We start from the raw sequence: 27,946 nt of genomic DNA, 5'->3' as shown, positions 1-27,946 counted from the left end.
GTCCACACCTATGGGCTGGAGAGTCTTGCTACGAACGTCTCTAGGAGCTTGTGACCAAATGTGATGCTCGCTGAGCTTGCTCAACAGACATCGAGATAGCACTAAGCCCCTGCATTTAGCTTGCTTTGCAGTTCGGTCGTCACAATGGAATCCTTAGCGGACACCCCATGGGACGTTACGATCTCTGGCACTGGATTGGCCCAATCACTCCTAGCTCTGTGAGCTACCTTCAGTCAATGCTGTATTTGCTTACAGCTAACGTATCTTGCCAGGGCCCTTTCCAGGTCAGGTAAGAACGTTCTTCATGTTGACAGAAATCCATACTACGGCGGTCCTGAAGCAGCTTTCAGCCTTCAGGAAGCCGAGGAGTGGGCTGCTAAAGTGAACGAGGGTAGGAGCTCCCCAGTCTAAGCGACCCCATGGCCCCTGCTGACTCGTGTGGGTGAGCTAGACACCGGGGAGCTCCCATTCGAACATGCTAGCGTCTACTCCGAAAGCTCCGGGGATGGCACAGGTCAGCTTGCGTCCTCTCGAGCCTATACCCTCTCCTTGTCGCCGCAATTGATCTACTCCCGATCACAACTTTTGCCTACCTTGGTATCATCCAAGGTCTACCGGCAATTGGAGTTCCAAGCTGTGGGAAGCTGGTGGATTTACAAGCCTGAGGCTGGCGATAGTAGTAGTCTCTATCGTGTCCCCGGCAGTCGGGAGGATGTCTTTGCGGATGATGTGATTAGTATGAAGTCGAAGAGGACTCTTATGCGGTTTCTCCGCCATCTTGGTCAGACACAGGAGAGCGGGGATGTGTCGGAAGGCCCAGATCTATCCTCGGAAGAGGAAGGTCTTGCTGCACCCTTCACTGAGTATTTAGCCACGAAGTTTCAGGTGCCCACTGAGCTTCACGGTCCCCTGCTCTCACTTTGCCTATCACAGGCTGCTCCTCAACAGACCTCGGCCCAGTATGCCCTCCCGCGCATCAAGAGACATTTGTCATCTATTGGTGTGTTTGGTCCCGGCTTTGGGGCTCTCTCGGTCAAATGGGGCGGTGGCTCTGAGATTTCTCAGGTAGGCTGTCGCGCCCTTGCCGTAGGGGGTGGTGTGTATGTCCTGAATACTGGCGTCAAGTCACTCGAACTTCCAACGGAGCAGGAGTCCGATGACCCGTCGCGCATACAGATTCAGTTGACTAATGATGAATCGGTCAAGTCCCGGTACATTGTTGGCTCGAATTGGGATCTTCCCGCCGATACTCGCCCGTCTCTGGAGTGTGACAAAGTGGCTCGTTCCATCTCCATCGTCTCATCTTCCCTTACGAATCTCTTCCCCGTTACTGCAGAGGGTGGACCAGTCCCTGTTGGAGCGGTGGTGGTATTTCCAGGAAGCTCTGTTGGCGGCGCTGATGATGCACCTCCGGTGTACACTATAGTCCACTCCAGCGAGACGGGCGAGTGTCCTACTGGACAATGTAAGTTCTCCATTTTTCCTCTTCGTCTGCAGCCCTCCTACCCCTTCTGCTCATATGATGATTTTTCTTCAAAACTTATCTACATTGCCTGATACATCATTGATGAAAATTCTACGAACTGATCATGAGCTTTCCTTTTTCTTCAATCTAAGCAAGTTACATTGTCTTGTGACATATTGCTAACTATTTATCAGGCGTTGTGTATAGTAGTGTCAACGTACCCGGTTCCGAGGGACAGTCGATGGTTGAAGCTGCTGTACAAAAGCTTCTCCAGTCGGCTGCCGATCCGAATACGAAAGTCCTGTGGTCCCTGCGTTATACGCAGCTGGGCCGAGGCGCCTCCCAGAATACTGATTTGAGCTGCCCGTCGAAGAACGTCATATGTCTTCCGCCTGTCAGCTTGGATCTTGCTTTCGACGATTCTTTGATCGACACGGTCAAGAAAGCTTGGGAGCTGATCATGGGGGATGAGGCTGCTCAGCACGAATTCATGAAGTTCGAGGATCGAGAAGGCGCCTATGAGGAATGATGTGGGTTGTAGAACAACTCGCATGTAAATATGCTGTAGTAATGTTTTAGATAAGACTTTCCACAATGATAATCAATTACCAAGGCCACCACCTGTCCTGTGTATTCTATTTCAGTAACCTTGAAGCATTGCTGTCCCCCTCTTCCTATCCATGTGATGATGCACTCCGCTTTCTGCGACACCTTGTTGAGTGTAACTTGTCCCATATGCATCCATACAGGACGGACCGTTGGGTTTCAACCTCTTGTCGTACAGCCCCCCACCCTTCCATACCCTCCGAACCAATGCAACGCAAACTGCCCCGGGAAGCTCAGCACTCTAATTGTTTTCTCCCGCTTCAGTTTCAAATTACCATCTGTTATGTGAGACAGTCTTTTCCGTGTTTCGCTTTCTCCGCTCATCCGCATGTCACGCATAAATGTATCAGGAACATGCAAGGGTCACACATACTTTCCCTTGTGCCGGCTAGCTGGGCAGTCTATTAGCCACATGCGAAAAATGAAACAACACTATAAATCAGCGAGTTTGATATTTCGCTACCATAGACAAGGTTATTCATACCCGACCTTTCCAAATGACATCAGGAGATGTAAGACACGCCATAGATGGCTAGGCTAGGCTACTAGATCGTCAGCCTCGTCAAGATAGTAGTCTGTCAGTCAGTATCTCCCCGCTGAACCTTCCCGCTTCATCACTAGTAGTATGATAACTCCTGTCACTCTTTTACTTCCCTTCCATGTTAATCCATCCAGTCAGCCTATGATCATTAGTAGACGCTTTGGGGAGGCATAGAATTTAGCTAACAGATTCGTATTGACCAGGACCGCACATCATAAGATACACAGCCGCCGCTTGGGACTCTAAATACTCAGAGATCATCATGTCTCTCTTGGTATTGGGGTCTGATATACTGGCGTGTGCCAGTCTCGCTTATAAGCTTTACCAGGAGCCGTTTGAGATAAATGGCGTCCCTGTAGAGTACCGAACCTTGTCTTCACGCCTTCCTTACTGTCCACGAAGTCCTCCTCCCGGTGGAACAGCTCAGGGCAGCTAATCAGCTCGCTCAGTCTATAGTGAATGCCGTTCGCTTCTTGACGAACCGGATAGACTCGGCAGAGGTAATAATTCGAGGCGATCAAGATGCTTCCCTTCACATTCTAATATGGCGGTGTCCGAGAGAATGGACAAGTTTAATGTCAATAATGCCCAGGTGACGTTCGATTCCCGAAGGGGTTTTGGGTTGACAGACACTCCAGGCTATATCACCACGAGACATTAAAAGAACTGCACAACGTATCGAGCCCTAACGAATGAAATTGTTATATATACTCAGGTGAGATGAGCACCGATCATCCTATTCTGTCTGAGCCAGAAGTTGAAGAAATGACTGCCAATGAATATAACCTGCTCACCTGGGGTATAGATCCTTGGGTAGCGGCCATCACGATTCGCCGTTTCGTGGTTGTCCAGCAGGGTACTAAATCCTGCCTTTGTCTAGGTATACATACGTGAGTTCCCTTCATCGTGGTAATTTGCCATGTTATTCCACACTTTTGTTAGCGGATATCGAGTTACAGTTACTCTGGAAGAGGGTGCTCTGATCAACCTGATCAGGGACTATTTGCCCTATTCCACTCGTTGGAGCACATCCCCGATCCATTGCCAGAAGAAACAAGAATGAGGATTCGGCCTTTACGCCTAAACCCTGAGCATCCATCAACAGCACTACCCAGCCCGGCCCGCATTTACTTCGGCCGCGTCTATGATATCAAGCTTGATTGATGTGGAGCTCAGGAACTTTGGCATGGTCCATGGCTGGTCCATGGATATACTGTCGTCACAATCCACATCCCATTGTCCGATAGATACTCCGAAGGGTCTAGGAGCTCATCGGACAAGGAACAAACAGCAAATTGTGCAGAGGCCACAGTCACACATGCCGATGGCAAGATTGAGAAATAAACTATGACAGCATCGGACAGGTCCACAACAACGAGTAAGCCCTTTGGAGTATGTTTTCTGGTGCTTTCGTAAAACTCGACACGATTGTCTCTTCATGTTAGACTACCATTTCAGGCCTATAAATTAGCCCTCCCGCAATAGACGGGAGTTTCCTTGCCTTATCAGGCGCCATGCAAGGGGGGAGGATTGACCGTTGATGAAGAAAACCGGAAATACCATTTTCATTTTACCGCATTATAATCATGACTAACAACTAACGCTGTCAACAGGCCCCGGCGGTGATAGTACTTTCAGTAGTAAGTGCTTTAGGCAGGCCTGAGAGTATTTGAGGGTATCGATCATGATAATACACTCGTTGATCTCTCTGTGTGGCCATTATATCGCTCTCTATAAGCAACCTTTGTGCTACCCAGCGGAATTAGTGAGCATGCAGCAGCATGAGCAGAGGTACACTTCATGTATAGTAGTTACTAAGTATATGTTTCTACAGCACTATACCACTTCAGTGCTGATCCCTCTTCCTTGACTCATGGGTCTCCTGGATCGAGAGCGTATTTGACTAAGTCTACTGATATTGTGACATTAGACTGCAAAATCACACCATTCAGCACTTGAGAACAACGCCGCGTCTTTCTTTCCTAGCTGACATATACCTCAACCTACTATGAAACTAGATGTATAAGTACTTAGTATGAAGACATGTATAGTAAATGGATGATATACCCTCCAAGTACTAAATAACAACAGCAATAGTATCATTTCATGTTTCATTCACCCTTTTCAGGACAACTGATGACAGAGTTGACATAACTAGTAGTATTTACCTGCCGTGTCTGGTAATATATCGCCGAATTTCCTCACTCACTGCAATCATCTGATCTGCCCCCCGATCTACCTTGAGAATAGTGTATACATCCTACTTCACACATCATACAACATTGAAACTAGTACGATGATAATCTTCTACATCATCCCACAAAGACCCGTAGATCAATATCTTACTACAAATTTTTACTCTCTGTTTCAGATCACCTAAGTAAGTACTAACTACTAGCTAACTATCCATCCCCCAAAGCTTGTATGGGTGGCAGCACTACCAAGTAACTACTGAGGCAGTAAGCCAATTAATCGAACACACTCAGATCTACAACCGGAAATAACATACTAACAGATAAACCAAGTCTGAGACATTGACCATTAAGCAACTGTGCCACTCACCCTATCTAGTTATCTATCCGTCTTGAGAATTGAGACAATCATAATTTACCCACAATTCATTACTCGAAATCTTGAATCTGAAACGCTCTATCGGCGGGCTAAGATCCCATAGTCCACGGGTAGATTAACCAGATACGAAGTAGATAGACTAGACTAACTGAATCTGTGCTCACTTTAATATCGCTTAATTTCCGCTTCTACTTTAACATCTGCAAGTTAAATTTGCACTGAGATAGAGAGGTTCTGGTGAGGTCGATCAATTTTTTTTCCCAACCGTTCTTCTTTCTTTCTTTCTTTGTTTCTGTTATGCTAATGCAGGGGCGTTGGAATCTTTGTCTGTCTGTCTTGAGTCCAGGTTTGAGCGTTGAGACGCGTGTATGTTAATATATTTCCGAACACTACAATGTATACTCATTATGGCGGAATATGGCATCATTACTTACTATCTACCATGATATTATTGTGGTACTGGCCAGAGTGGTCTCTTCCTTTCCAAGCTTTTTTTTGCGCGTTCGGGCTTTGATTACTACTTTAGTGGCCGATTGCATGCTCGCGGCAATTGGCCTATCAAGATAACGGGTTGTCCGTTGGTGGTACACTGTGGACTTTGCAGTGAAAACTATTGTCGACTAAACAAGTGCCCGTACGAGTAGCATGAAAACGCTGGCAACCTGTCCAAGTGGTTTTTTTCGAATCAAGTCGGTCTGTTCCATAACGGGCTAATCTTTCTTCTTTCACTAAGGTTGGCATAGCGTGACTCCATCTGAGGAACTTACTGGATGGCGTTCCGTACTCTACCTCATTCAGGTGGCTTGGGAAGAACCGGGCGTCGGAAAAGAGCGACATGGACCCTGAACGGAGGGACCCTCCTTCCAATTGATGTCATTGTTCGTTTCCCTTGGGCCATTTGGATCCATAACTACGGAGTACTACCCAGTGCTATTGTCCTGTTGCGGTAAGAGGACGGCAGTCGAACCTGAACGGGTGCACATCCTTCCCTAAACAGCGACGGAGACCCATATTGGTGTGCTTGGCTCCTCGGCTCTGGGTGAACAACACTGGACCGAATGGCGATGGCTGGATGAAGATCAGGGGGAAGGGAAGTGCTTGCATTGTAGTTTAGACCGCCCATCTGGGATGTAATTACGATCCGGACTGGGTTGTGCAATACTGACGAATGGTTTGCAGTAAACGGGGTTGGGGATCCTGGGGAGAGCTGAACTCAATGCAACTGGACAGCTGGATGTATCATGCATCTCATGCACAGAGGTTGTTGACAGAGTGTCAGGGTCCATCAAATGGGTGTGTAGGTGACAGCTGCCAAGGCTGGCGTTCAAGCTTAATTGTCCGGCAATGTTTTTTTTTTTTAGCGAAGTTGGCCATGCCTGCGAAACTACCACAATGTCGATCCCTTTCTCCTTCCCTTCCCTGCCGTGCGCACGGCGGGAAGAAACGTTTTGTGTGAAATAAATTGCATCTATGGAGTAGATAGACTGACTATTCAGGTGTTCGCGATGGCGCCAGCCCGGACAATCCAGGATGAGGGGGACGGCGACACGATTGCTGGTGGATGCCTGCGATTGGGTCGGATGATGTCGCAAACATTTTACTTTCCCTGCGCCCACTTGCAGTTTAACTGGGATTGACCCCTCCGCGGATACGCAGCTTGCACAATCCATCAATGACAAGCTGCCGAGTGACGAGGGGGAGAAAGTATCAGGTACGGCGTACGCGCGTCCGGACGGGCTGTTCAAGGCGGACGTAACTTATGGGATTGCAAAATTTCAACTGAAACGTGGGTGGTTGGACCAGCTGACGGGCAGAACCAGAACCACTTTCAACCAAAGGAACCACCAGGTACAGGCCGAGAGTCTGGAGGCAATCCGCTCAGCTCATGTCCACTCATGAGGCTCAACCACACGGCCACACTTTGCCACTCCCCAAACTCGTGGAGCGATTCGTGAATTGAGTGGTGGCACTATACATAGAAATAGGGAGAGAGAGAGAGAGAGAGAGAGATCGAGAGGATGATTAATCCCAAGAGTTGGATGGGATTCGTCTGTTAGTCTCCAGTACGTGGCAATGGAAAGGCAACTGAAAAACAAGACCAACAAGATCACAGAAGACTCCGCTGTCCGGATCTGAGGGTTTCTATCCGACACTAAGTAGTTAGATGATGCGTCAAGGTAAACCCTGCCGACCGGTGGATGTGTTAAGGCAAGCCCAGCCCAGCCCAGCAGGAAGTACGGAGTAGTTATCGGCTTAGTGCTGAAGGGCGAATGTACCAGCCTGAATGGTCCGCACGTTTGTGACTATGACGAGCCTAGTTTCACTTCCGCGGACACCACTGGACTGAATCAGGGTGAGCGCTGATACTATACCCGATACACAGAGACTACTTGGGGGAGGAGGGAGAGCGAGAGTCAAGAATAGGAGAACGGATGGTTGGATGGAGAAGGGGGAGGGAAGGACACGCGGCCCGTGGGGCCACCGGCCCAGCGAGCCCCTAAAGGGTCTTCCCTCACTGGCTGAAACGGCGGGCAACTGCGCAGATCGAAGTTTCCATCTTTTTTAGCTGCACCAACCAGCCCGTTGGTTACTCTGTAAGGCCTTCTGACATCCGACAGTGTATTACACCCTGTTGTGTGAAGTTGAGTAATTGTATGGTTGCATGCATTCATGTCCCAAGCGCCAGACATGGATATGAATGCGGATGCGGATTTGGGAAGGTGGGTGTGGACGCATTCGCTGTCTGCATTAATACTTTGTCTTATATCAGTCAGTGTGTCCGGAAAGAAGAAAGAGCGGGATGATAAGAATAGCAGTCCGCGCGAGGTGGTCCACCCGCTGGAACATTCCGAGAATGTATGGAGAATTGATGCTGGAGTCCAGAAGCAGCCAGAGACCAGCTGTCATTTCTTCCTTACCATCATAGGCGACATGAGCAGCAAAGAAAAGGAAATAGAGACATAGGGTGTCTTGTATGACCAGTACTTTTCGGTTAGAGATGGACGAGCAATGGTGATCAGCTCTTGGACATTCCATCATGAGGGCTACCAGCTTGTAATTTAAAATAGCAGAGGGATTGCCTCATAGAAGGCCGGCACAAGCTTAGAAGCATAACATTTACAAATACCAAGAGGAAAGCAAAAAGGCAGAAAGGCCGGAGAATAATGAGCCTGAATAGTATTTCCGGTGATGTTCTATTTCTGTAGACCATGTTGATTTTTCCGGGAGGCGCTTGATTGATCAGTTGACTCTGCTGTAGGGACTTCTGCGCATCCATGTGGTTATTAGGAAGATCCAGACGGAGATACGCATCCACGGCGACGCATGTACATCGAGGGGATGGAGGGGGTAGACAAAGCCTGGGGAAATGCATTGACTCTTGAGATCTGTCATCTAATATGATTCGATGTATCGGGGCATTTCCAGGATCTACTACTGTCACAGACTGATATCCTGAGACGTGGAGGCATCATACTATGCCATTGACGATGGATTGTTTCGTGGAGGTCGAGACGAAGACGACGACGACGACGACTGTCAACGCGTCAAGGAATGAACCGCCGCCGTTTCCGTATCACAAGTTCGCAAGGGTCCGAAATCCGAGATTGAAAATTACCCGCCACCGGCCGAGTGGAGCAGTGAAGATCCGCCCATCGACATTCTTCCTTCAGTCAGGGATCGGCATCAAAAAAGAAGGTGGGTGGAGGGCAGTGCCGTATTCAGGAAATTCACACAAACTCGTCCAAACGGCAGGAACAAGTATGATTCTTGAGGACTAAAGGAAGAGTGTAAGAGACGGCAGGAAAGGCGTGTGTAAAACAAAGCAGGATACTGGAAGTAAAGTAAAGGAATAAAGAAAGATAAAAAGGAAAGGGAATACAAAAGATTGAAATGGAAAGGAACAGTGAGTAACTAACTTGGCATACGGCGGGAGGCGTCAACAGGCCGAGCATAAGAACACTAAGCATCATTGTGGTGTAAATCCTCTAAATTCCTCGTTGGGAAGTCGAAGAAAGTGAGTATTATTCTTGTTATTATTTATTTCAAGATAAAAATAATCATCTGTCGCCCTCTCCGATCCAGCCAGCTTGTGTCTTTTTCACCTCATCTGATGCTCTCTCTCATCTCGTCCTCTCGTTTACCTTCCTCTCGTCCTCTCTGCCGTGCAACACTTGGCTGCTGCTTGTCTTAGAAAAAGGAAGCAAAATAACTGCTCTGCAACTTGACGAGACCCCTTCCGTCGTTTAATCTGCCCCAGCAAGAACCATCAGCAAGAGTCAGCCAGGCCAGAGACGGGCTGAGCTTAATATTTGCAGATTAAATTACCCAGTGGAGGAGCTTTGGCCCCAGCCCAACCCGTGGTCCAGCATTCGGCATTCCCACTTGGGATCGCTCCCAGTCGCCTGTCTCCTGTCTTCCGCCCTCATCTTCTTCCTTTACTTCTCGAACTCTTCTCCCCCCTCCGTATCTTTCTTCCCCTTTCCCCTTTCCTTCTCTCGACATCCTCACCCCTTCGACACTCAGCGCCCATCTCCCTCTTCTTATTCTCTCTTCACTGAGCCTTCGACGCACCTTCCGGTTGCGATTTCGTCGGCCTGTTATCCTTGGGGGGTTTTTCTCTTCTCCTCGCTACTTGTTTCCTGCGGCTTTTCTGCCCCCCCATAATTTCTTCCGGGGCTTCTCACCCCTTTCCGTGACCGTGTCGCAGGTCTCGACGCTGCCAGCCTTTCGTTGACAGTCTACCAGGCAATAGAAAAATTTTTCCTGCTCAGGATCAGTTTTCTATCGGCCAATTCCACTCTTTATACCATATTTCCATACGTGACGATTTGCGAGAACGGTTCCACTGACGACAACCTTTTCTTTCCGGTTGACGTGCTTTTGAGACGAGAAGGAAAACAACCAAACCTAATAAATCTCGTCACCGATTTCTTCAACTTCACATGTTCAAGAATACTCATAATAATACCGCCAAAATGCCGATGTTTCGTATGAAAACGGTCTTTCCTCTGATCGCCCTCTTCTCGATTGGGTTCTTTTTCTGGTGCGTCGAGCGCTTCGACCAGGCTGCTCTCCTGCGCTTCAAGCATCCAGTCGATCGCGTCGCTGGTTCAACCCCGCAAATCCAGTTGCAACCTACACCCCCGTCCAAAGCTTGCGACGTGGACCCTGGTCTCCAGGCTCCTCTGCCCTTCAGCGAATGGCTTCCTCGCAAGAACTACACCCGTGCCTACTTCCGTCCTCACCATGTGAGCCCCAAGACCGAGTTCAACTCGCTTGAGGATATCGAAGTCCCCGTGCTCCCTCCGATGACCGTCATGGAGCGTGGTATGGTCGTGTCGCCCGAGAACGAGGAACCCCTGCCCTGCCCTCCGATCATCGACGTCAACGTCGCTGCTGATAACGATGTGGATGAGACCGATAAGCTCCTGTTCGGTCTGGCCACCACTGCTGACCGTCTGGACCGTTTGCTTCCTTCCCTGCTGTACTCTTACGGAAACACCAAGGCTGGCTTGATTGTGCTTGTGCCGGAATCGGACGATGACATTCCCAAGCAGGAGGCCTACTTCCGCAACCGTGGTTTGGATTTGACCCTGATCCAGTCTCCTCTGGACTTCACGGCTCGTTACTTTGGTCTGGTCCAGGCGTTCGCAGAGACCATCAGGACCAAGCGCCCTCAGACCCAGTGGGTTAGCTTCATTGATGATGACACTTTCTTCCTGTCCCTGCCGACCATCGCTGAGGAATTGAAGCTCTTCGATGTGAGCAAGAAGCACTACATTGGTGCCCTGTCTGAGGCTAGCTGGCAGGTGGATACTTTCGGCCACATCGCTTTCGGTGGTGCTGGTGTCTTCGTTTCCAAGCCTCTCCTCGATGTTTTGGAGGAATACTACGATGAGTGTCAGTCGTGGGGTGAGCAGCCCGGTGACCAGAAGCTCGGCCAGTGCATCCAGAGATACGGAGAGACCCCTCTTACCCTCTGGCCCTCGCTGTACCAGATGGACATGAAGGGTGAGGTTGACGGTGTCTACGAGTCTGGCCGAAAGATTGAGTCTCTGCACCACTGGAACAGCTGGTACACCAAGGATGTTGTTAAGATGACCACGGTGGCAGCCGCTGCGGGTCGCCGCTCGGTTCTGCGTCGCTGGGTCTTTGACCAGGAGGAGATTGTCAACAACGCTACTGGTCGCTCTACCCGTACTTTCTGGGTGTTCACCAACGGATACTCGCTCGTCAAGTACACCTACGACGAGAACACTCCCGATGATGCGATCAACTTTGACCACACGGAGAAGACCTGGGAAGAGGACCCCCGTGGTTACGAGGCCCGTCTGGGACCCCTTCGCAACCGGGATCAGGAAGGCGTGACAAAGGATCGTTGGTTGTTGCGGGATGCTTTCGTGGTTGGCGACAATGTGCACCAGTGGTATGTGCGTGAAGAAGACGAAGGCCACAGTGTGATCGAGATCGTTTGGCTCGGCCCCAAGGGTGGTGGCGGTGCCGGCATCCGGGACTTTGGAGTCCGGCGGCAACATCACTAAAATCCTTGGTCATGCCACTCAATGAGAGACCAAACGACCGATACTGAGGCTGGCCCTTGGGATCTGTGAAGCTTTTCGATTCTTGCACATTCTTCATTCCATTCCTTTACGCTTTTTCCAATTCCTTCTTCTTTTCTTCTTTTCCATTTTTAAACTTGATCTTACTCTACATCATCCTGCGACACCACAACACTAAAGAGAAACAATTATGCCAATCTAAAAGGCGACAAGGAAAACAAGAAAAGTGAAGGTGGTGCGGGAATGTATCTCTTTCGGTCACCGAATCCTTCGGCCTCCCTGTTTTTGATCGATCATTTGCCTGGCGTTGTATTGGCGGAGTCAAGAATGGCGCAGTCCAAGATCGGAACTGGTGGTTTTCAGCGAAGAGCATACCTCGTTTGAGTCTCCCTTGATTGGCCTGGCTACGGCCTCGTGGGAGGGAATGATAATATTCTCGCCCGGGGGGCCCATTGCTCACGACCCGACATATCCCATTCCCTTATTTCTCCCATTTTCTTTTCTTTTTTTTTTTTTTTTGCTGGCTTCCTGTCGAGGGCTGCTTTCTTGCATGAATTTTTGTAAAAATAGAATTTTGCCGGCCGAGCCGCGGTCGCTTGCTTGCTTTTGGAGATTAGCGCATTCGTCGTTATCGCAGAATATCACGAGTTGAAGTCTTAGATTAGGGGGAAAGAATATCTGTTAGATACTAGCAATAGACACGCACGTACACAGTGGTTGGTTGCGCTGCACAATAATATGACTGGATTCACTGGAAAATGTGTTCGTAATGACTAATGGTTCGATGGATTGCGTAGGCCAGTTTGATGCTTGTTTCATGTAGAGTCAGTCAGTCAGTCAGTCACCAGCTCGGCAGACGGCAGCCTTGAACTTTGCCAAGGACAGTCAGTCATAAGTAGCAATGATACACTTCGAAAATAAGTACACATAAAACCAATCACTAACCTCTATATGTTTATCGACGGATAGAGATGTAAGAGAGAGAGAGAGTCAAAAGCACCAAATGAAACCAATCCATTAAAGCAAACAAACACAACATGATGATCATATATACATGCATACTACCTTGTGTATCCATCTTATCCCTATCTACTTGGCCAACCAAAGGACTTTCTTCAATGGAAGTACAAGTTGAGCCACTGGCACGCCAGCCCAGCGGTTCATTTTCTAATTACTAGTAACTTACCCCCAATCGGATCATTTCCCACTGACTCACTCACTCGCTCACTCACTGAGTGGCTGGCTGGCCTGGGCAAACACATGATAGAGGTGTCTCTTATGCAGGCGATGACGATGGATATTTGGTGAGATAGGTTCATTGATTCAGCATTGTAGTTACCTAGTGGTAGATGGAAGGGACCAGTGGGTTGGTTGTATAGTAACTACGTTAAGTACATATTTTGCCCATCAGATGAATGATGATAGCCTTACAAGGAGTTAGAGCATATTGAATAACGAGAAGTACAATTTAAACAAAGATAGCGCTGAGACATTTTACCAAGTAGGCCAGAAGAGAAATCTTTCTTCTATTGGCTACTGGTATAGCTTGGTTTTTGTTCCAACAGATAGCAATCAATGACCTAAAAGAAATCCTCAACAATCACTGCAATGACTCAATCCAAGACATAGTTAGTAGTTAACTAAAGAGCATGCTTAGAAATATGAAGAAAGAAAGGTATAGGAAAAAAGTACGTCTGTTCTATTCTTTCCCATTGCACATCGAAAAAAAAAAAAGTAGCAGTTGTCTCGTATTCCCATTGTTATCATTGCTGACGAGGTTACATCTTCCGTCTATCCCATCTCATCACGCACATCATCATCATCATACTCTTACTACGTACTGTCCAATCGATATCGAAAAGTCCAATCACTGCAGGGCTGAGAAATGGGACCTTACCCGGTTAAGAATCTAAGGGATCAGTCTGACGTCGGTACTTTATTTGACCAGCTAACTATCTGCTAGACTACGTACTGTAGTCAGGGAGTGTGCTACATCTGGGCCGCCTGAAACTTAATCCGACTAGACTTTGATCCCTGATGGGCCTATCATGTATGTTATATGGAGGTTTATAGTGAAGAAGGATGATGGTGATGAGAAAAAGTAATGAAGTGATTAGTTTGAATGGATATTACTAGGTTTCTGGGGCCATGTGATGGGCGAAGTAAACTAACTTTTAACCGGTTTCGAGAACTGTGGGATTCACATAATATGGCCACTGTATAGGTCACGCTACTCTGTGGGATATTTGATTTCCTGTTTTGTCGAGAGTGTGTGAATGCTTGGGATGATACCATTGTGGAGTAGGCAGGGGAGGGGGGTGAGATTATGTTGATCATGACGATGGATGGGGTAAATCTTTTCTTGCATGACCTGTATGTAGCAGGGAAGGTTATCTGGGATTGGATAGTGCTAAGGTTCTAGTTAGTATCTTTATGGTGAGATTTGGTAATGTACTGGGATTTAGCTGAGAGTACTGACTATCTCCTAGGGTTCGTGAACTGCTTAGAGTTCAGCATGGTTCCTTCTTTTGCTCTGGGGAAGAGGATAGAGAGCCTACTAGTAGGAGTAGTAGTGGCACGAGGACAGAAAGCCTCGTGGAAAAAAAGTAGAGTAGTAATGAAGCAAAGAAGATGATGGTTAAAAGGATGACTGATCAGTGATTGATATAAATTGATGCAGCCGGTGCAGAAGATTATCAGTTACCGGGCGGGTCTCTATTGGTTTTGAGGGGAAATAATTGGGGTTGTCCTTGCTGATGGGGATTATGCCAATACTACTAATCATGGGGAGAGTAGTAATGTGTATTGTCCAGTCCTAGTCACCTGTTTGCCATCTTACTATATATAGTTTTGACATTCCAGGGTTGGGGATGTCTGTGCCGAAGGATGAGGCTGTTCTAAAAGAATCTGTTCTTAGCAATGACAGAGTGGAAGTAAACGCCGAAACCCTATGGGTTAAATTAAGTTGTCAGCGTCGAATTCAAAGAAAACTGTGTTGTAAGTAAAAATGTACGGGGACAAGATTACTGAGTTTGGATCGAGTCGAGTCTTTTCTTCAGGCGCCACCGGGTTTGCTGAGGGATGCATCCGTCCGTGAGTTAGTACTTTTATGATGAGGAATACTATGGACTAACTAATTAGTTACATGCATACAGGATGGATGGATGGATTGATCAATCAAGCAATCAGTCAAATCAAATCAATCAATCAATTCAATAGTATGCGTATAGTTATGCTTACTTCCTGCCCTGAAACTACGGAAAGGTACACTAAGTGTGAGTGAGTGAGTGAGAGAGAGAGTCGGTAGATAGCAATCTACACCAACTATCTAGTTACTTTATGCACTACGCATCTCTTCCTACTTCTTGTTGAGTAGATAGACTAGAGGACAGCTTCGATACTACCAAATACGCCCCAGCTGCTGTTTGGCTTGGGGGCCAGTTACTACCGTAGTAGTAGACCGGCAGGGCACACGGGATGGGACATGGAATGTTCGCCGCCACTCACCTCCCACATCCTTGTGAGTTAGTACATCCATCAACCATGACCCGGTTTGATCTGATCCGAGTGAGATTATCGATCGATTTTAGGGGATGGCGAATCAGTGGTGTGCATTACAAGACTTTGTGGGAGAAGAACAGTGCAAAGTGGTTCACAAACCAACTTATGATGAATGAATGAATGGATGAGTGGGTGATGATGGAGTGTCAACTAAGCTTTTCCCCATTTGCTCTTTGAAGGAAACAGAAAGGAGGGGGTTCCCGTATTATTACGCGGTATGGGTGGAGAATGTGAGTTGGCCGCTGTATCGAATCCCCCAATGCCTCACTGCGGCTAGGCCAATAGTGGCCCGGGCCAAGCCTGAGTTGTTCCCCACCGTCGGGTCTGGACAAAGGTTGTATTGTGACGGAAAGATTGGTCGACCAGGGTGAGGAGTAAAGTGAGAGAGAAGTGAGCAGATTGTAAAAGTAGTCATGATCGTTTCAGAATATAGATACTCTAGTCATATAACACAGAGAGATAATAAAACGCCTTTCCACCTCGAAAAAAAAAAATCAAGGAACAGCAGAGAAAAGGGGGGTATGCTAGAAAATCTGGTGAAGAAATGAAAAGGGAAAGCTTAAAAAAGAATGGGAAACCCAAATACCACACGGGGTGTAAGGTACGGTCACAGCCACGTGACAGACCGCCTGCCTGGTCTGCAGCGGCACTTTGCCTTCTTCGAACTTCCTCCTCCCCGTTTCTCTTTCCTTCTCGTCCTGAACCCAAACCCTGCGAAGCAAACGCGTTACTCGATTTGGTCATTCTCCCTCCCCCTCAAAAGCATCATTCCTCTTTGGGCATTCGTCTTCACGTCCCCCAGACTCCTTCCTTTCCTCTCATCTACCATTCTTGTCATTCACCTCTCTCTTTTTTCCTCCCCATTCTAATCTCCCCCTAGTCTCATCATGGCCGACATCACTGCCGTCGGTGAGGAGAACCCTTCTCCTACTCAGGACGACCTGCAGCAGGCCGCCGGTAACGGCGCCGCTGACAACCGCGGCACCAAGCGCTCTCGCATGAGCGCCGACGACGACGATGATGATGATGACAAGCCCGGTCGCGAGCGCAGAAAGATTGAGATCAAATTCATTCAGGATAAGTCGCGTCGCCACATCACCTTTTCCAAGCGGAAGGCGGGTATCATGAAGAAGGTGCGTGCTGTCGCGTCTCTGCAGCCTCATCTCTCCCCTTCGTTATCACCGTCAATCATGTCGCCCGCTCTGGTCTTTTCATGATGCGTCTTTTCTTGTCGTTGTCAAGCTCGTTTTACACGTTCTCTGCCTGGAATTTTTGCCGTCGGATCGGTGCTGACGCCTCAATGCGGTCGCAAAACAGGCCTACGAACTCTCCGTTCTCACAGGTACTCAAGTACTCCTCCTGGTCGTGTCCGAGACCGGTCTCGTCTATACTTTCACCACCCCGAAGCTTCAGCCGCTGGTGACCAAGGCTGAGGGCAAGAACCTCATTCAGGTGAGTGCTGTGCCACGGCTTCCCTCTTGTCTACTCGAGTCGAACCCAACGCGACTGACTCCCTCCGTTACCATTGTCCAGGCCTGTCTGAATGCACCTGATCCCACTACCAATGAGAATGGCGTTGATGCGCCCGAGGTCCCTGCTGAGACGCCCGAGGATGTCAGCCACAGCAATGTCAACCCCCAACAATCGAATATCCCCCGTCCCGCGGGTATGCACCCCGGCTACATGACGAATGAGCAACAGCAGCAGATGGCCTACTACCAGGGCCTTCAGCAGCAACAGCAGGCAGGAGGGCAGTATCCTGGTATGCCTGTGGGTAACCGGATGCCACCTCAGCACCAGCCCACGGCGTAAGCGGGTGGCTATGTGTTTTCATGCCCCGCGTTCTCAAGCACCTGAGGGGCCCAGACAGTTGTTCGCATCCTTGCCAACCCCAGCGCGTGCAGCTTTCTCCTCTACGGCCTTCCTTTGATACCCAACGATTTGTTTCCAGACATAATTCATACTATAAAACCCGGTCTACAGTGTTGTACCGCCGCGCCACTCAGAACGAAGAACAGAGAGATGAACTTATAGTAATCTGTGTATAGCCTGACTCGTTGGTATTGCAGTTTACACACACACCTGAGTCGCTAGCCTCGGTGTTCGCAAGATGCCTCGTGCTATTTGTCGTGTTTCACCGAAGACCCTCCCTATAAAAGCCAAAAATAGCCAATCGAAAGAAAGGGAAGAACCAAAAAAAAGCTGAAAAAGAAGAAAAGAAAAAGGAAAATAAAGGCCAGGCTGCGCGACTGAACTTGGAAGGATGCAAGAGACCTTGATCTGGGCTTCCCAGGCTATTAATTGTTTTTCTTCGTTCCTCACATCTCCTAATCCCTTTTCCTAGACGACGGTGAAAGTGGCGGTGTTTCTGGTGCTTTTACCTTACTCTTCTTTTTTGTTTCTTTTCTTTCTCTATTCTTACTGGCGAAGTGGTTATCTGTTTTGTCTTTCATAAATTGTTGTTTCCGTCTTGCGTTGACTAATTGACCTCCCTTGATTTCCACATGTGATTTATGCCCCCTTGCGCCAGGCTCGTCACCCGCTTATCTCCCAGTCCCTCCCCCTTCGACAATGATCCTTGGCTTGCGGGCAAGTTTGAATGACGGCTCCGGAAGCAAGAAGGGGGAGAGAGGGAGGGCGAGGTCATGAGGCATTTGGACGCAGAAATGGGGGGGTCTTATTTGATTGAGTAACTTGATATGATGATGGATGGATAGCCTTCATCGGGTAAGAAGTATGTCATGTATGGTATGGAGAAAACCGGAACTATTATTTGTCCTTCTGTCACACTTATGACCCTCTTTCAAATAGATACATACCGTACCAATAGTTAGCAGCAAGCTGTAGATCACTCACGGGTTGTGTGCCCCTCACCCTATGCATTGTAGGTATAAGGACTTACATGCACATCGTCACTTAACAACCCATTATCTCACCTCTGACCAGAAAGAACAAGCAAGATGGCAAGTAGACAGGATATCCACAAGGTAGATAGCAAAGATAGTGAGATGCAACAAACTAATAGATTGAAAGTACTAGCCTAGTATGGCAGCTCATCTCATCTAAACCCAACCTTGACTTAGTATAGTACTAATATCCAGATCTCGTGACCTGATATATGTTTATCCATCCCATCCCACCCCATCCTATCCATCTAACCTAATCCCGTGACACGGCGATCCGATTCTGTATGATGTAAGGACTAGATACATGAGGGTACTAATGAATAATGCAAGTGACAGAGAGGGTGGGTGGGGTAAGTAGGAATGGATGGAATAAACTTTGTATGCTAGTATATGTATTTTATGTATTTTGTATTTCTTGATTTGGAAACAGAACTTCAAGAGCTTTCTTTCAGTCTCTAGGTTAAGTAAGATGAAAAGTGAATATATGAAAAATTGGTGGTGTGTGGTGTTGGGTATGTGTATAGATAGATGTTGGTATGAAGTTATTGTACATTGGTTGGCAGGAAACATGAAGGGGTTATCATTGATCTGTGTTTATTGGGTGGGTCTAGTGAATGTTGTCAAGAGTCCGGGGTTAGAAAAATGGACTGTAGGTCAAATGGCGGTGCAGTAAGACCTAGATGGAATGGATTTCTCATTTCATTCTGTGCGTCCGTCGGGACTGGCTTCGAGGTCGGGACCCGGACTGGATGAGCTCTGGCGTCTTCCTTGATTGCTACCAGTCCATTGGGAGAGGTATTGAAGACCGCTTCTCCAGGCTCCGCGGAGGGTACTCCTCGGACCTGCGAGGAAGTTTGGGTACCCGGTCGATGAATCTGCGTCGGTGAAGGATTCGCGGCGATGATGCCCTGATACTAGGTTGTCGGAGCGGTCGTCCTGGGTGCCGTAGCCGGTTGCGTGAGGTTGAGGCTTCGAAAGGAGACTGCGGTTCTCCGGAGCAGGTGCTGATGTTCGCCGTTGCTTGCGACGCTCCTGATGTACGGCTTGCGATGTTCTGCGCGAGTTCCAGGCAGTTTGGTTGACTGACATGGTGCTGGAGCGGCGAGGTCCACGCAGGAAACTGCTTCTCATCCTGCTTCTTGACTGGTTCGATGGCGGATCTCCAAATGTGCGACTGCGCCTGGAAGAACGCATCATGGCTGCGGCATAGTCAAAGTCAGAGTCATCCAACTCTGCCCAAATGGAAGCTGGATCGAGATCTGCCGTGGAGTCCTGCGGACTCAATGAGGATTGAGGTAGAGGCAAACTGGGTGCTCTCTTGTGAATACTTCGCCGAGGAATATGGGCACTCCGTAAAAGGGGCTCACGCTCCAGATCCTCATGACTGTCCAATCCCAGACTAAGCGGTGAGGTTTCATGCTCCTCAACCACAGCCATTCCAGGACCCAGGCCAGTCTGAGATGGTCCCACGACAGTCACAGCCGCATGGCTGTCTATGACCTCTAAGCGCCACGATAAGCAGAGGACACCTCCAAGTAAGACAATTGTTCCAAGCGATATCAGCCCAGCATGGAAGCCTGCCAGCTGGGACATTTGCCGGAAGTATATTAATCCATCTATGATGGCGATAATATTATAGATGCAGAAGACGAATGGGTACAGGACGCTGGTGCTGCACAGCTTCAGGCCCCGATGTAGATAAAATAGTTGAGAGAGGGCAAGGCCGATCATAGCGAGGAGAATAACCCAAGACTGCCACCGATCGAATTGGTTGACGCGATCCACGACCGTCCGGACGAGGAGCTCCACGGCTGATTTGGCGAGAAGAAGAGAATGGGCCGATAGTATCCCACTGATCATGCCATAGCATAAACCACGGATCAGTCGCACACGCCCATGGGAGATTTGCAAGTGCGGCTTATATGAACCGCGCGAGCCGGGGTATTTAGCACGAGACGGGGAAGCCAGGAATTTCAGCAGGCGGGAACCGAGATAGATGACCAGCACCAGTACGGCCGTCCCTGCCATCCAAAGTATAAAATTTCGACGCTGTAGGAGCTCCAAAAGCTGATCGAGAGTATGCGCTGGCTCCCCCACGGCACCAAAAAGCGCTATGAGGAGCGCGCCGATGCAGACCAAGACAGTGCCAATGAGAGAGTATCTGGTGAAGGCTTCACCTAGGATCAAAGTAGCAAAGATGGTATTGAAGACAAGCCCGGACTAGTACAATAAATATTAGCGGTGCCCAGGGATCTACCACCTGGTCCAGGGAAGTCACTGACTGCTTGAAGGGTTGAAAGCACCGGAAGCGGAAGGGTAGTTATCTGGATGGTGCTGCCGACGATGTTCGCAATGACGAACATTAGCATCCCCAACTACATAGAATCAGTAAGACCGGCTCGAAACGGATGCATTGAATACGGAGGAGCCTGATCTGACCTGCCATCTCCGACGTTTGTAGGGTGGTCGACGTATATCATATGGGTGTTTCTCGTCCTCGAGGATATGCGACTTGCGTTGGAGGGTCAGCCCGATGGCCTGGAGACTGGTCGAGATCAACCCGACAACCACCCCAACCTAGAACCGCCTTCCAGTTAGCCTGGTAGCTCAAAGCGAATGAGGCGAGAACACCGGAGAGGAGAAGAACAAACCGCGACACTCCCCTGGGGCGATAAGTCACCAAGATTACCCATCTCGGATATCCTCGTGCATTGGTCGCTGAGCCAGGGAACAAAGACCAGACACGCATTAGACAGGATACGACAGGACTAGTAGGACCGACTCCATTGTCCAGGACGACGTAGAAACCAAGTGAGTGAGAGAAAAAAAACTAGACCGAACCGAATGGCTGTGGGGAAAAGGCAGCAGTAGAGGGGGGAAAAGCGGGAGAGCAAGTGAGTTCCTGAGCGGCCGCCAAGTTGCGAATCGATCAGCAGATCCGCCCAAGTGCAACGTTTCCCTCCGCTGCTTGTTGTTGCTGCTTGTTCTCCCCCCTCTGGCCCTGTATTCCCCCACGCAATCACTCACGCTTCCCTCTTCAAACATTCCTGCCGGTCCGGGTGAGTAATAATAGTCTCCGACTTGCTCTATTTCCAATAATATACCGGTCGCAATTCATGAGCCGTTGACTATTCCATCCCCTTGATCTGGCGCAGCAGGCTGACGTTGATTGACCGCCCCCCAAGAAGGCACCTCCGCATCGGGAAGCTCAACTGACGTTGTCTCTCTTCCCAAACCCCCCCACATATCGATACGCTTCGCTCTCCCCTCTACAGCTTCCGATCTTTACAATTACTCTATTGTCACCATGTCGCAAAGTCATGCTTTGTCCGATGACCAGGTACGTCGCCCGACTTCCGACCAGGGACCATGCATATGTGCCCGCGCCCGAGCTGAGCTCATACCATCATGTCCTACTAGGTTGCGGGCGAGCTCCGCAAGATGACGGCCTTCATCCGGCAGGAAGCGCTGGAGAAGGCCCGTGAAATCCAGCTCAAAGCCGACGAAGAGTTCGCCATCGAGAAGTCTAAGCTTGTCCGTCAGGAGACTGCCGCCATCGACACTCAATACGAGAAGAAGTTCAAGCAAGCTTCCATGTCCCAGCAGATCACTCGCTCCACTCTTGCCAACCGCACCCGTCTTCGTGTTCTCTCTTCTCGCCAGGAACTCCTTGATGATCTGTTCCAGCAGGCTCGTGATCAGATCTCCGGTATCGCAGCTAAGGATGCGGAGAAGTATGGTACTGTACTGAAGGGCTTGGTTCTCGAGGGCTTGTACGCTCTCAATGAAGACAAGGTGTCTATTAGGGCGAGGAAGCAGGATACCGATGCTGTCAAGAAGGCCATCGAAGAGGCCGAGAAGGAATTCAAGGAGACCGTCGGTAAGGAGGTGTCTGCGGAGGTGGACGAGGAGGAACCGCTGCCTGAGGGATCGTGAGTCTTTTCCCCTTTATATTTCCCAAACCCGTTCCCCGATATAATCGTCTGACTTGGGGAATTCTAGTGCTGGTGGTGTTGTCATTATCGGCGGCCAGGGCAAGATTGAGATTAACAACACGTTCGAAGAGCGGCTGCGCCTGCTCGAAATCGACGCCCTGCCCGCCGTCCGCGAGACGCTGTTCGGCAAGAACACCAACCGGAGGTTCTATGACTAGACCAGTTATACGTGTCTCTTGCCAAGCGAATTCACAATACCTGAACCAATTTCGTCGTCGTTGCAGCCATTGTATCTGTGTACTCCGGTTCTTTTTTTCAAGAGAGCACCATAGCCTTGTATAAAGTTCTTCAATTCTTTTTCATCAGATTCTCAACAGAGTTCATCCCATAACGTTGGTATGCTTCGAATGTTTCGCGCATTTCTAGGAATATAACATGAGCATGTGGTAGACCTGATGTGGTCTGAGACGAGGTACTAGTGCATGCAGGCACACTAGATACTAGTATATAATAGCATATACTATAGTACTTTAAACCCGAGTCGGGCATGTTTCATTATATCTATAGTATGATAAGCAACCCAACATGGCTCAACTATATCGCGCAACAAACTCCCAACAATGACCTCCAGCATAATAGTGATGGGCTCCACAGGACTAAGCAATAAGGTATCCCGAACAAAACAAGAGCAAAAACCATAAACAACGATGCTATAGACACAAGTATGTCTAGACCAAGCCTAACGCCACATATCATCATCTGTCGACTCCAACCCAACACTGAGTCTAGCTATCTACCACCCTTAAACCCCTGTATTGCTCCCCCCCCACCACCCAAAAACCCAATCGTTTGTAACAAGCATCTGGACCGGCCAGTGTGCACGCTAACGCCAGCATCAACGCGACTGACTGCATGATATACTACCGACGAACCATCGTTAATATGAAAGGCCAGCGTAATTCGTCCTGCTCGTTGAGCGGGCAGACTGTCAAAGACTCTCAATGGAGATAGCTGAGATACCTCGGCGGTGGACGACATATTAGGAACCTGCGTCATGCGGCCGCAATGGCAGCTCATCGTTGCCCTTCGGAGCCTTGACGAATGATTTGAACACGTTCTTGTTCTCTCTTCGTTCCTCAGGAACCCCAAGAACCGACTTTTTGGGACGTGGCTTTGACCTGACGGAATATACGACTCGATAATGTAGAGCCTCGATAGCTTCCTTGGCCAACGTCCGTTTAAGGTGGGATGCACCCGAGTCCTCGATGGAAGTGAAGATGATTTTGAGCCGATCAGACAGGGCATCAACAGCGGCGTTGAATTCTTTCTCAGCTTCTTTATTGGGGAAGTCCACCTCATACCGTCCAGAATCGATGGCAATATTAAGGAGAATAGTAACAGCTCCAAGTTCTCCGTAGTCGTAGTCATGCTGCCCCTTCCCTTTGTACCACTTCACATCGAATCGTTGTTGATTAAGGATGCTGGTTATGCGTTTCAGATCGATGAGCTCCTCTGGCGGCTCACTAAGTGGTGAAGTATCATTCGTCAAAAAGGACACGGCGAGGCGGCACCGTAGGAGTGCGAGCCAGTCTGAGGTTGGAAGTATATGCCTGACCAGGCGACTCTGTGACGTCGCATCTTTGACTGTGTCAAATGCAGTCGTGCAAACTCGATGCATCTGGATATATTAGCGAGGTATGGAAGTTGTGACAAGAACTTACATACCAAATCATCGGCTGTATCCTCAGGGGCGCTCTCTAGCATGGTGACGATGGTTCTCTCCAGTTCAGAACAGACCAGAAAATTGCTGGTCAAGGATACATCGAGAGTGAGACGGAATAGTAAATGCAGTGCGCGCTCTCGAGTGTCGTCTGCAAATCTAATACAGAAATTAGCATTTGTACGTAGAACAAGATATTCCAACACTCACAGGTCTGCAGCTCCACCCAGTAACTCAAGAACAGAGACCAACATTCCCTCACGTAGGGAGTTGCTCTTCACATTATGCTCTGCATACAACTGTCAATAGACGCTTGTGCTAAGGGCTAATGTAGTGACGTACTGTTGATGTGTGCATCTGGGACAATCTTGTCAGAAATTGCCAATGCTTGGGAGGTGGCTCCCAATTGTCGAAAAACAAGATCGATGTCGGCCGGCTTAATGAGCGACTTGACCCGTTCAGGGCTCACATTCTAGGTGATATCAGCAAACTGTGCCACGATTATCCCAGCTCGTCATAGCCACTGACTTTGAAAGCTCTACAAAGCGCTTGCCTGATGCTGTCTTGCGTCTCCGAAGGTACTGAGGAAACGTAAGCCATGAGACTATTCCGATGAATTATAGAACTTACCAGCTTGAAAAATCCACGAGATAACCTCGTCCCGAAAGTATGACCGCGATAGAGCAAAGTCGACAATGCCTGAATGCAGCGCTCGCTCCCTTGAGTGTCTCTCTACAGGACGAATCAGTACCGAGACGCTTAACATTAGTTTTCCGTATACTGACCTCGTAGGCGATGCATGAAGCTGTTCTGATCTATGCAGTCTTTAGGAAAGGGAACTGCGGGGGGTAATTCGCTTTTATAGTCAAAGAAGTGCCATGATTTCTCTAGGTCTAGAGCCTCTGTCCTTCGGACAGCGTCGAGCAGACGTCGCAGCCCCAATCCATCGTCTTGATCACCCAGAGCCGATGCGAGGGTGTCCTCATTGAGCTGTGTGCTCGGTAAAGGTGAGCTGTATTTCCCATCACCCTGGTTTCCGTTCTTTCGCATATCTTCTTTCTCAAAAGCAGCTTTCAGCTTAGCAATACCAGCCTCAGTCTCATTATCGTCAACTGCTTGGACGACAAGTGAGTCTAGCGTATAGCTGTATTTTGGGACTGTTATTGGAAAGCGGGACCGTTTATCTGATTTCGTGCTGTTCTCGGAGCCATTTCGCACGGTCATTCCTAGATTAGATGTATCATTCTCTCTACCTTCCTTGCCTACAAAGCCAGGTGGCTTAGCAAACCTCGCAAGAAGATCTTCTGGAGACTCAAACGAGCTTAATGAATCTGTATCCTCGCCATCTGAGCTGATAACAACCTCTTTCCCGTTCTTCATAACACGCTGCGAGGAGTTGAAACTTGCCCCTGGAGATGGATCCTTAGTTGCAGATTCCGTGCTCAGGAAGCTGTGGTGAGGCTCGACTTCATTATCGCCATCCTTTATGGATTGGGATAAAGACAGTTCCAGCTGAGAGTCTGGCTCCGCTATTGAGGGAGAGGGGCCATTTGACTGGAGAGATTGCGGGGACGAGTGAGGCGGCTGATCAGGGTCATTGCCTCGGTCAGTGGTCTGAGCGCCTGGGTTCACTGCTGCAAAAGCCGGACGGTTAAAGAAACTGGTAATGCGTCGCATGCCGGACACTTTGGTGAAGGGGATATATCTATTATGCTGTAGAGTATGACCCGCATGCTTTGTTCGGTAGATCTCCGCATTTAGCCTCTGTTGGACACGCTGGGCGCGTGCTACAAAGCGCGTGATCACATGACCATGAGTCAGCATGTCTATTCATTACCCAAAACGGCTACAGGAAATTGACTGGTATCGACTATTGATTTTGAATACCTGGGCAGTCAGTAGTACTATTGCTGGTAGTTTAGCCGATTTGCCAATGACAGTTGTTCACTCTCACTGTTAAATCGATTTTTTTCTTTTTCTTCCCTTTCCAGATTGTGATGTACCGCACCGATTCACCAGTGGTGCGTCAGCTTCTCCATGCGCCATGACCGTTAATGTAGGGGTAGACCAATACTCCGATGATTATGCGGCCTTCATTCCATTCCATCAATCCATTCTGGGGAAATTGAGCACTGTATTCTCGCTTGATTTTGTCTACTAACCCTTTGATCTGTGGGAGGCTCCCTGGATAATCTGCTTGATTGTCGACCTCCTTTCGATTCTTGCTATTCAGACCCCAAGCTAGCTACGTTAAATACCTGCGTGTCACTGGGGCCAAAAAGAGATACAATGCACAAGGCTCTGCTGACTCCCTAGCCTTCGATAGTTTCCAAACTGGCTCAAACTGCCAATAGTCTGCCCATCATACTCACAGTACACTAGATAGACAGAGAAGATTTTTTTCCCCTTTCACCGGATCGTATTTGGGCGCGGTCCAGGGGTGGAAAAGTGGTGCAGATCTATCTCTAAAGTACTTTGTAGTCCCCACACCGGTTCACGGTTGATCTGACCATCTGACGCCAATCTGTCATATCGCTGTTTTTGGGGGCTGGAAGATGCCCACCAGACTGAAGTACATGGCAAGGCTTACATAGGTGGTCTCCTGTAAGGAGTTTCCTTGATCGGTCTTTACGTCCCTTTCTTCCGGCTGTGCCATGCGGATGTGGATGCAGCTGGAGGCTGCGGTCGGTCTTGTTTGGAAGCGGCCGGATTCAAAATTGGCAAAGGGGGTAGATAGAATCGCCTAATGAAACATTGCAGGTAGTTATACATTTCGAGATCCGTTTTTATATAAGTGGAATATTATGCTGAAAGCACAATCATTTGTCCGTGGGGATATTGCCCCCACAGCCAAGGTAGAGACTGTAATGCGAAATCGCCAAGTTCGCGAGGTATTTAAAAATGGGAAAATCATGGTAAATTAGCCGAGCTTTGGGGGTACGTAACGGAACTGCCTACTCAGCCTCCCGCCCAGGGGGGACCATTTCAGGATTTGTTTGTGCTAATAAAAACGGGCATATAAAACTGCAACATACAAATGGAGGAAGCTTCTTTTCGATGTCTAGGAGCAGAAAATAAGCGTTTCACACAAACATGGCTAAACATAGTTACCTCCGCGCTCATTGTTAGATAATCGGGGATAGAATCTGGCTCACTGAAACAGTCTCAGAGTGATCTTCTTCTAGCCTCCGTAAAGAGCAAAGGTTAGTATGAACTACGCGCAATAGGTATGGGACCACGCCAAACCGTATTAGGAAATCTGGGCTCCCCACTAACAGAAGCAGCCAAGACTGGAAAGGAGTAGAATGTGCATGGTGCATGACTGGGCAAAAGGGGAGCGAGAATGTCAGGTACCCGTGCCTGGGGAACAATAGACCTGGGTGTTCTGGAAGACGGATGCTTTTAGACCCGGGATTCTGAATCTCCCTGGTGTTAGACCATGCACAGTCCATGTGCAATTCTACAATGCAAGACTAGGAGCACCGTTGGCTCAATATATGCACTTAGCACAGATTCTGTGGTACCTCCGAATCTCCGCGCTCCGTAGGGTGGACCTATCCATGGATGGCATCAGCATGTGCCGTCCCGGACGGCTGTTAGCCTGTTTCAGGCTCCGTATCCCGACCCAGACTCCCAAGCGCCCCCAAGGTACGGGAGAGAGAAGCCTGCCAGCTAACGCGACGGCTTCGGTTCCATGAAGGGTCGTTGAATGGTCCGGCCTGAACATATCTATGCGCTGATGTCTTGACTGTTCATGCGTGGTACATACTGGCGGTCCAATCCCTCCCGTAGGGGAGGCATTAGAGTGTATCATCGCCGGGATGGCGGGAGATCAGCTTCAAGACAAGGAGGTGCGAATGGAGGTGCCATTAGTACTTGCCATTACATCCGATTGGTGCCAGTGAAGAACTCGTGATATGAAGAAGGGCAAACCGGAGACACTGTGTCTATAAATAATAGATCAAGTCGGAATCGTTTGCGCGATTTGATGAAAAGGCGACCATTTTCACGGAAGACCGATATTTCCGTCGAAGAGGGGCCGGGATACAACATACAAAGTACAAAGAAGACAAACGTCGAA

At 48.8% G+C, this 27,946-nt stretch overlaps 9 protein-coding genes across 9 annotated transcripts; 6 read left to right on the top strand and 3 right to left on the bottom strand.

Moving 5' to 3' along the window:
- Nucleotides 1-144: 144 nt before the first annotated feature.
- Nucleotides 145-1,994, top strand: ASPBRDRAFT_31827 (putative Rab geranylgeranyl transferase escort protein; the record flags this gene model as incomplete). The annotated part of the gene is made up of 4 exons (XM_067622941.1): nt 145-218; nt 273-391; nt 452-1,465; nt 1,660-1,994. 4 exons carry the CDS (start codon nt 145-147, stop codon nt 1,992-1,994), a joined length of 1,542 nt encoding a protein of 513 aa, XP_067477183.1.
- An 860-nt stretch (nt 1,995-2,854) lies between these two features.
- On the top strand, nt 2,855-3,291 carry ASPBRDRAFT_45245 (uncharacterized protein). The gene is made up of 2 exons (XM_067625353.1): nt 2,855-3,189; nt 3,251-3,291. The coding sequence occupies exon 1, from the start codon at nt 2,875-2,877 to the stop codon at nt 3,046-3,048; it is 174 nt and encodes a 57-aa protein (XP_067477182.1). The 5' UTR covers nt 2,855-2,874; the 3' UTR covers nt 3,049-3,189; nt 3,251-3,291.
- Nucleotides 3,281-4,004, top strand: ASPBRDRAFT_45244 (uncharacterized protein). The gene has a single exon (XM_067625352.1). It carries the CDS (start codon nt 3,333-3,335, stop codon nt 3,504-3,506), a length of 174 nt encoding a protein of 57 aa, XP_067477181.1. The 5' UTR covers nt 3,281-3,332; the 3' UTR covers nt 3,507-4,004.
- Nucleotides 4,005-6,141: 2,137 nt separating this feature from the next.
- On the bottom strand, nt 6,142-7,144 carry ASPBRDRAFT_645756 (uncharacterized protein). Its single transcript, XM_067628484.1, has one exon. The coding sequence runs from the start codon at nt 6,851-6,853 to the stop codon at nt 6,263-6,265; it is 591 nt and encodes a 196-aa protein (XP_067477180.1). The 5' UTR covers nt 6,854-7,144; the 3' UTR covers nt 6,142-6,262.
- Nucleotides 7,145-9,906: 2,762 nt separating this feature from the next.
- Nucleotides 9,907-11,974, top strand: gfsA (glycosyltransferase family 31 protein). The gene has a single exon (XM_067628483.1). The coding sequence runs from the start codon at nt 10,127-10,129 to the stop codon at nt 11,723-11,725; it is 1,599 nt and encodes a 532-aa protein (XP_067477179.1). The 5' UTR covers nt 9,907-10,126; the 3' UTR covers nt 11,726-11,974.
- A 4,027-nt stretch (nt 11,975-16,001) lies between these two features.
- Nucleotides 16,002-17,505, top strand: ASPBRDRAFT_45240 (MADS-box domain-containing protein). Its single transcript, XM_067625351.1, has 3 exons — nt 16,002-16,437; nt 16,622-16,756; nt 16,838-17,505. The coding sequence occupies exons 1-3, from the start codon at nt 16,192-16,194 to the stop codon at nt 17,114-17,116; spliced, it is 660 nt and encodes a 219-aa protein (XP_067477178.1). The 5' UTR covers nt 16,002-16,191; the 3' UTR covers nt 17,117-17,505.
- A 1,404-nt stretch (nt 17,506-18,909) lies between these two features.
- ASPBRDRAFT_129734 (DUF803 domain protein) lies at nt 18,910-20,903 on the bottom strand (the record flags this gene model as incomplete). The annotated part of the gene is made up of 4 exons (XM_067618163.1): nt 18,910-20,430; nt 20,493-20,585; nt 20,650-20,787; nt 20,862-20,903. 4 exons carry the CDS (start codon nt 20,901-20,903, stop codon nt 18,910-18,912), a joined length of 1,794 nt encoding a protein of 597 aa, XP_067477177.1.
- Nucleotides 20,904-21,175: 272 nt separating this feature from the next.
- ASPBRDRAFT_645498 (H(+)-transporting V1 sector ATPase subunit E) lies at nt 21,176-22,428 on the top strand. The gene is made up of 4 exons (XM_067628481.1): nt 21,176-21,269; nt 21,396-21,550; nt 21,631-22,142; nt 22,213-22,428. The coding sequence occupies exons 2-4, from the start codon at nt 21,518-21,520 to the stop codon at nt 22,361-22,363; spliced, it is 696 nt and encodes a 231-aa protein (XP_067477176.1). The 5' UTR covers nt 21,176-21,269; nt 21,396-21,517; the 3' UTR covers nt 22,364-22,428.
- Nucleotides 22,429-23,184: 756 nt separating this feature from the next.
- On the bottom strand, nt 23,185-25,542 carry ASPBRDRAFT_130105 (uncharacterized protein; the record flags this gene model as incomplete). The annotated part of the gene is made up of 7 exons (XM_067618199.1): nt 23,185-23,823; nt 23,871-24,024; nt 24,076-24,154; nt 24,208-24,337; nt 24,394-24,446; nt 24,496-24,597; nt 24,651-25,542. 7 exons carry the CDS (start codon nt 25,540-25,542, stop codon nt 23,185-23,187), a joined length of 2,049 nt encoding a protein of 682 aa, XP_067477175.1.
- Nucleotides 25,543-27,946: the final 2,404 nt, after the last annotated feature.

This window comes from Aspergillus brasiliensis (assembly GCF_001889945.1).
Source record: "Aspergillus brasiliensis CBS 101740 unplaced genomic scaffold ASPBRscaffold_9, whole genome shotgun sequence".
Taxonomy (NCBI): domain Eukaryota; kingdom Fungi; phylum Ascomycota; class Eurotiomycetes; order Eurotiales; family Aspergillaceae; genus Aspergillus; species Aspergillus brasiliensis.
The sequence above is the reverse complement of the archived record's forward strand: the minus strand, read 5'-3'. Positions and strand labels throughout refer to the sequence as shown.

Coding starts and splice junctions, on each gene's coding strand:
- gfsA (XM_067628483.1), top strand. CDS start 10,127: ATGTTCAAGAATACTCATAATAATACCGCCAAAATGCCGATGTTTCGT.
- ASPBRDRAFT_645756 (XM_067628484.1), bottom strand. CDS start 6,853: ATGGATTGTGCAAGCTGCGTATCCGCGGAGGGGTCAATCCCAGTTAAA.
- ASPBRDRAFT_45245 (XM_067625353.1), top strand. CDS start 2,875: ATGTCTCTCTTGGTATTGGGGTCTGATATACTGGCGTGTGCCAGTCTC.
- ASPBRDRAFT_645498 (XM_067628481.1), top strand. CDS start 21,518: ATGTCGCAAAGTCATGCTTTGTCCGATGACCAG. Junction 21,551..21,630: donor ATGCTTTGTCCGATGACCAG/GTACGTCGCCCG, acceptor ATGTCCTACTAG/GTTGCGGGCGAGCTCCGCAA. Junction 22,143..22,212: donor GAACCGCTGCCTGAGGGATC/GTGAGTCTTTTC, acceptor GGGGAATTCTAG/TGCTGGTGGTGTTGTCATTA.
- ASPBRDRAFT_45240 (XM_067625351.1), top strand. CDS start 16,192: ATGGCCGACATCACTGCCGTCGGTGAGGAGAACCCTTCTCCTACTCAG. Junction 16,438..16,621: donor AGGCGGGTATCATGAAGAAG/GTGCGTGCTGTC, acceptor GTCGCAAAACAG/GCCTACGAACTCTCCGTTCT. Junction 16,757..16,837: donor AGGGCAAGAACCTCATTCAG/GTGAGTGCTGTG, acceptor ACCATTGTCCAG/GCCTGTCTGAATGCACCTGA.
- ASPBRDRAFT_45244 (XM_067625352.1), top strand. CDS start 3,333: ATGAGCACCGATCATCCTATTCTGTCTGAGCCAGAAGTTGAAGAAATG.